General features: G+C 47.9%; 1 protein-coding gene across 2 annotated transcripts in view; it reads left to right on the top strand.

Moving 5' to 3' along the window:
• Window positions 1–6556, top strand: part of LOC128275597 (phosphatidylcholine:ceramide cholinephosphotransferase 2-like) — a 20898-nt gene extending 14342 nt beyond the window's left edge. For both annotated transcript variants that reach the window (XM_053014154.1, XM_053014155.1), the window contains exons 2-4: window positions 4142–4877; window positions 4953–5131; window positions 5217–6556. In XM_053014154.1, the coding sequence (XP_052870114.1) occupies window positions 4142–4877; window positions 4953–5131; window positions 5217–5378 (1077 nt within the window). In that variant the 3' untranslated portion in view covers window positions 5379–6556. The remainder of the gene's footprint in view (window positions 1–4141; window positions 4878–4952; window positions 5132–5216) is intronic.
• The last annotated feature ends 114 nt before the right edge of the window (window positions 6557–6670 follow it).

Raw genomic sequence — 6670 nt, 5'->3', positions numbered from 1 at the left:
TCATTCGTTCATAATTTTCCTTTGCTTTCACAACCTAAACTTTTCAAAAATAAAAATTAATCACTGCACGATATTTGATTTTTTCGACATGTCGACGTCGATAGTAAATTGTAAACGATTATGATTGATTGTAAACAAAAATTGGGTGACCGAATTCAATGAAACTTCACATACGTTCATATGAACAGTGTAACAATATACCAAAAAAAATTAAGCTGGTAGCAGCGCCCTGTGTTATCGAGACTCCAAATTTAATTAACAACCTAGTACTCCGTCACTACGTCACATTCTAAATTGGCATTTTAAGGATGCTAAGTATTTATCACCGATCAAGGAACGCTGATAGTTGGTGATTGATGCAGAAGAGACCACCACGCAACGTCCCCCCGCGAAGTCGAACTCGGACGCGTGAAGTGGTTCTCATTGTTGTCCCCGGTGTTGACACATGGTTAGAGCGGCCCTTGACGGACGGCAGCTGCTGTGTGTGATAATGGAACTGTTTACCGTAACTCGTTATTCCTTACTCAAATACAACGTTGCCACAACATTCCTCTGTGACCCGCGAAAAGGGTGTTTACACACTGGCCGTGTTCTTTCCGCTCAGATTTGTGATGTTCTCCTCGCTATCCGATCTACTGATAACCGTCCCACCTCCGCCGTGCGCTGCTTCTCCCTTGTTTGCGCCAGTCAAGGTTTGGATAACAGTATTCTTCGATAGATGTGTGCTGGCGCCACACACCTTAAGGAGTAAAGGTAAAACATCAGCCGCGCGGCAGGCAGATGATGTTACGGGTGAATAGATAAGCCGCCCCGTGGCGGCGCGCAGATTAGTGGCGGCAGCGAGAAAAACAAGCCAAAAAAGTAAACACGGTCTGACGCGGTGGTGCGCGCGGCGCAAGCTGCATTCGCTCAGAACGCAAAAAAACCCGAAGGATAGCCGAGCCATCGCGACGGCGACGGCGAGCGCGAATATGAGTCGCGAACGCCGCGAACTCCGTCGCCGTGCTAGATTCAGTCTCGAGCGAAACGTTCTACCCTTCGGTGCGGCGGTGTCTGTTTTATGTCTTCTTGAACGAAAAGTCTTGTCGCGGGGATCTTCCGCTGTTAAAAAGTGCGAGCTTAGCGTTTGGAGTAAACTTCGTTTGCGGTTGCTGTGTGCAGTGTGACAATGAAAGTGTTTCTCAAAGCGACATGGCCATCGACGAAGATAATGCAACGGCTTTCGTCCATCTACAGCGTGTATCCGTGGAATTACTTCCCCTGCCAGGCAAGTTGACCGTTGAACGACCGGCGCGTAGTGAACAGGACACGACGTGCTGTGTCCCTGAACATGACAACAAACGCGAAAGACCCGCCGCCGATCGTGGTTGTGTGCGAGATTAACGTGGTTTGCGTCTCTTTGTTTTATATACATAAAAACTATATTGTTTAAAACCCCCAAAGAATGAGCCCCGTAACGAATCGCACTATTTGTAACGCCTCGTAACGCTGCGTAACGCATGTTTCACGATCAGTCAGTATCGGCCGATCAATCGCCCGATTGGAGATGATCGGTGCTCATGCGCGTGTGTGCCTTAAACCTTAACGATCTACGATCCAAGTACTCCGTAGTGCGCGATATGTGTTAGTGCAACGGTTTCGGATTACAATTGAAAAAACCCACGATCGGTGCGTAATATTACTCCTCCTGGTTCTTGAAGAAAAACCTTGATCGCCCTCTGGTTGCTAAGGCTGACTCAGGGACCGGTTCACTTACGGCTCAGTACGTACGTCATAAAACCGAATCTTTCCCCCCCCGTTATCGAAAAGGGGTTCGCGCGATAAATAAAGCCGGTTGCCCCTAAATCGCGCCCATCTTTACGATGTCAATCATGTGCAGAGTGTGGCTCCTATCAGAGCGGAGTCAGTAGCACGTGATGGAAGCATTCCGGATGCATCCGACAATCGTCAGCAATCGAGATTAGAGCGAGTTTGTGAAAAGCGGCTGTGTTTCTATGGGGGAAATATCTGGTGGAGGGCAACAGGTTGCAAGTGTTAGGAATGTGTAATTGTGATTTAATTAATCCACTTCCATGCGGTTGCGGAGCTCCAACTTCTTAGTCACCACGGAAGGGCCGATAACGATTAGTTTTTCCTAATCAGTGTCCATCGCTTTCTCCTCTGGTGACTGGATGATTCCCGCGTATCTCGAAAGTTTGACGCAATCAGCCCGGGGATGGGGGGATATGTCGGATGTGTCGCCTAGATTAGGAACTGGATAAAGGTTTTATCAACTCATTATCGACTCACGGGAGTGAAAGAACTGCCAGTGCTTCTGTCACACACAGTTCACGCACTGTTTTACCGATAAACAGGCCCCGGGTTGTGGCGGAGATTTAGCAACATACGATGGGGTTCGCTGTTGGTAAATCACGCAAGGATTATAGGCAGGATTTGCTTGGTTGGCACACGCATCACACGCCCAAGCCAAAGCCATGAGCGAATGGGGAGTGTCACGCAACTATGGGTGATTCTCACTGGAGCGGAAGGAAGGGCACAAAAATTACGCAGGGCGCACCTGTTGGATGATTTGACTGATGCGCATTTGACCGAAAAAGCTATAAAAATTCACGTGTCCTCGCTGTCCTTCGAGAGAGTGGCTGGCGCCAGAAGGGGGAAGCACGCACAACATTTATTTTTGACGCACACGAAAAGATTGGCCGTCCACCCGTCCGCCCGTCTGCTTCGAATAGTAAAAAAGTAATTCAACAGATTGCCGGTTCCGGTACTCAATAAACCAGCAAGTCCAAGGCAAGAATGTGTGTGCGTCATGGGTTTGAATCCGAGAAAAAGGAACGAAACCAGTTTCGATCGCGTAAAAAGCCTCATGTGCTCCATTAAGAGAGACAATGAAGGTTCCTGTTTGACTATTCTGAGAGCGCAAGAAGTTTATGATATGATGAGGTCTTATTTTCGGTCACAAACTGGCAACGACGAAGCACGGAGAAACTTATGATCGTAGGACTTGGACTTTTTGGTTTCATTTTTTAGAAAACAAAATATGTACAATCATTCGTTGACCGTAAGTTGACCCAAAAGTCTTTTCAGATATTCGCTTATGAGTTTAAGTCAATGTTGTTCTTAACGTTCCAGCCTTATTCCAGAAAGCAAAGCTGTGAATCCCACAATTAGTATTGTTCGGCTATTTTAAGATATTCTATTGTTATTGCTAGTGTTTTATGATCCTCAACAATAGCTTTCAATGCACTTTCCATGCAAACGAAAGGCAAAATGCCGTAATATAACAATTTCCTTTTGCGTTTTTTATAACACCAGGTCCCTGGTGCTGGTCAAAGGGATCTTTATCAGCATTCCGAGCAATAATCACAACCATTATCATGCTTCAGGCCTCCAATCAACCAGATGTTTTGCCCCCTCTGCCACTAGTCCCCAAGAATTATTTACGAAACCCCCTCCGCCTAGACCATCCCCGGTTGAGACCGTAAAACCTCCGGGCTGATAAAGTTGGCCTACAGACAGAACAGAATCACCTTCGGGCCTGCCGATGACGCTATGTACTCACAACATTGGCCTCTATCAGCGGAGAAGTCTCCGTGGCGCGTCCGTCGCGTTGTCAGGATTTGATGGCCAAGCGCGGTGCAGTACCTGCGTCGTTTTGCTCGTATTTCGCGTATTGTGTGTTCCGTTATCTTTTTGATGTCTTTTGGCGACAAACAAATCTCTACCACCGGGACCCTCTCGGGTCGTCACGTGGAGAAAAAGAAACAACCGCTTGGCTATCGTGTTCCGTTCGTATGATTTATGTTCTTCTGCACAATGACCACGGGACACACCCTTATCGGGCCCCACAGCGGCGTTTTGTTGGCAATTATAAAAGTAAATATTTGAGCGGTTCTAAAAATGGGTCTCGGGACGTGGACGACGAAAGATGGTTGTGCACCAAATTGCAGCACGCCCCGCAGACTCGCCTTGTTTCCGGCGAAGGTGTGTTCCGATAGGGAAAAGGGACACGAAAAGTGCATTTCTGTGTACCTTTGCTTACCAACCGCGGATGTCTACTGTGCCACCCCTGGGCCCGCCTTTCCGTTTCTGTTTGCCTATGGAATATTAACGATTCTCCTTCCGTCCCTTCTTTTTGCAGGAAGTGCCCGATTCGTATGACTACAGCCCCGGAAACCATCACCACCAATCGGCGTATGGCCACCATCATCCCTCCTCGCCGTACCATCAGCAAACGCTGCAGCAACAGCAACAACAGCAACAACAGTGCCAATCCGATGCCGGTAGCCCGACCAGCGATGCGGTCATGATCAAGATCGACGTACCGTCGCCGATACGATCCAGCGACGATCAGCAGCGCTACCCGAAGGAGGTCCACAAAACGGTGCTGGCCCTCGTGTTCCTGGCGCTCAACTTCTTCCTTGCTACCATCTCGCTGTCGCTCGTGCACGATCGTGTCCCGGATCGGGACACTCACGAGCCACTGCCGGATGCGTTCCTCGACTGGGTGGCGCCCCAGGATTGGGCGCTGGACGTCAGCGAAATCCTCATTATGATCGTGGTAAACTCGTGCGTCCTGCTGATCGCCTTCCACAAGCACCGGTTCATCGTGATGCGCCGGGTGTTTCTGCTACTCTCCATCCTCTATCTGATGCGCTCGATGACGATGTACGTGACGGTGCTGCCCGTGTCCAGCCGGACGTACTATTGCAGCCCAAAGTCGAACGCCAGCAGTGCGGGTGTGATCGTGAAGCGCGCCTTTCAGCTCATCTCCGGCATGGGCCTGTCGATCAACGGGAAGCAGATCTACTGTGGCGACTACATCTACAGTGGCCACACGGTGACGCTCGTGTTAGGTTATCTGGTGATTTCGGAATGTAAGGACGATCGCTGTCAAGCGTGTTCACTTTTAGGATTGGTTTAAACCATCGTGTGTTTACTATTGTCCCCAGATTCACCGAGACGGTTTTGGCCCATCCATTGGTTGTACTGGGCGGCGAGTCTGACCGGCGTGATTATGGTGTTGGTGGCACATGGTCATTACACGGTCGATGTCCTGATTGCCTACTACGCCACGACGCGGCTCTTCTGGACGTACCACACGTTGGCCAACAATAGCTTACTGTTAAAGGTACGTTTGTCTGTTCAAATCCTGTTCCTGAAGTTCCGAACCTTCTGGTGCTTGATATTAATTGAATTTGATCGTTCATTCACAGCAAAATGGCAACAACTACATCGGACGCGAATGGTGGTACCCAGGATTCCGGTACTTTGAGCGGAACGTTCGCGGTCCGATTCCACTACAGTATGATCTGCCCGTTTCTTTGCCTGCCTCGTGGACGAAAAAGAGTCCCAAGTTGCCGGGACGCGAAAGTTGATGCTACGACACACGTACGATCATCACCTGTTGCTACTCTTAGTGTCGTGCAGTAAAAGACACCGGCGTGCCAGGCTTTATCATCGGAGGCAGCTAGAAAGGGCTAGGCGAGAGACGATGCGCATCGCATCATGATGATGAGCACTACGCTTCGATAGTGCATCTCTTGAGTGTTTAAGGGGGAAGAAACCGAAGTTCAAAAACGCCTAAGACCAACAGATGAAAGACTTGATAAGAAAGAGGAAACAAAAGAACGCGCAGTGAGCTGTTCATTTTGTGTCCGTCACCTACACGTTACTCAAAATCCGTTTAAAATCATATTTAAACAATCGAAACCAACCCGTTTTTCCGTAGTCGGACGAATGCGTGCTACGAAAAATACCTTTCTTTCGCTCCAGAGGCACTATTATTCAAACTTTTTAAATCAATCTTAATTTTGTGTGGTTCTTTTCTTAATGTTTTTGCCGGACGTCGTCAACGTCCAGATTCAACTCTTTAGGTTTAGCTCCGGATTATTAGCATATTAGGGTAGGGTGTTAAGTTGTAAAGTAGTAGTTGATAACGCGTGACGGCGTTTTTGAGATTGTTTCAAAAAAGGCCAAATGAAATACATTCAGACGAAGGCTGGAAGGTGGAAAAGTACCACGAAAAGCGAGTGGTGGCTGAAGAAAGGGCGTTGGAAACCAATAAAACCAAACTACGAAAGGTGATAAATCAAAGTGCCCCCTCCGCAACAGCTTGACGGTGGAAAACGAGGAAAGATTTCGAGCGTGAGACAAAGTCCTAATGACGAAGAAACCAGGAACCAGGATTGCTAAAGGGCACGTGAGTCGCAAAGATGGAAGGATTCTTTGAGTTTGATGCTCGTCAGCACAATTGTGGAATGGTTTCGAAGAAAATCTCATCAAAACGAACGACGATCGCGCTCGCATTTCGATCACAGACCCCACACACTTGGAAGCCGGACACGAGAAAGAGAATTAGTGTTTTGTGTTTTATGAAAGTTTAATCGTGTAAATAGTAGCGTGAGGAAGGATATAACTAACTGATAAAGAGTTAATTTAAACTGAAAGCCAAGATCTTGACCGTAGGTGTCTTGTTTCGCGGGAGGCTTAGACTGTTATTCGCGTGTGCCTTCTTTATATACTAAACCTAAAATAAGATACAAAATCTACCTACTGCCTTGTGTAAGAGAAGTCGAGCGTTTTAAAAACCGTAAGCAAGACAGACAGAAATCAAACTGCGCGAAAAGTGTAGCGACCTGAGTGCAGTACTTTTCACAAGTGATATGTA

Source organism: Anopheles cruzii, chromosome 3 (genome assembly GCF_943734635.1).
Source record: "Anopheles cruzii chromosome 3, idAnoCruzAS_RS32_06, whole genome shotgun sequence".
Classification (NCBI taxonomy): domain Eukaryota; kingdom Metazoa; phylum Arthropoda; class Insecta; order Diptera; family Culicidae; genus Anopheles; species Anopheles cruzii.
This window is presented reverse-complemented; position numbering and strand designations above follow the sequence as displayed.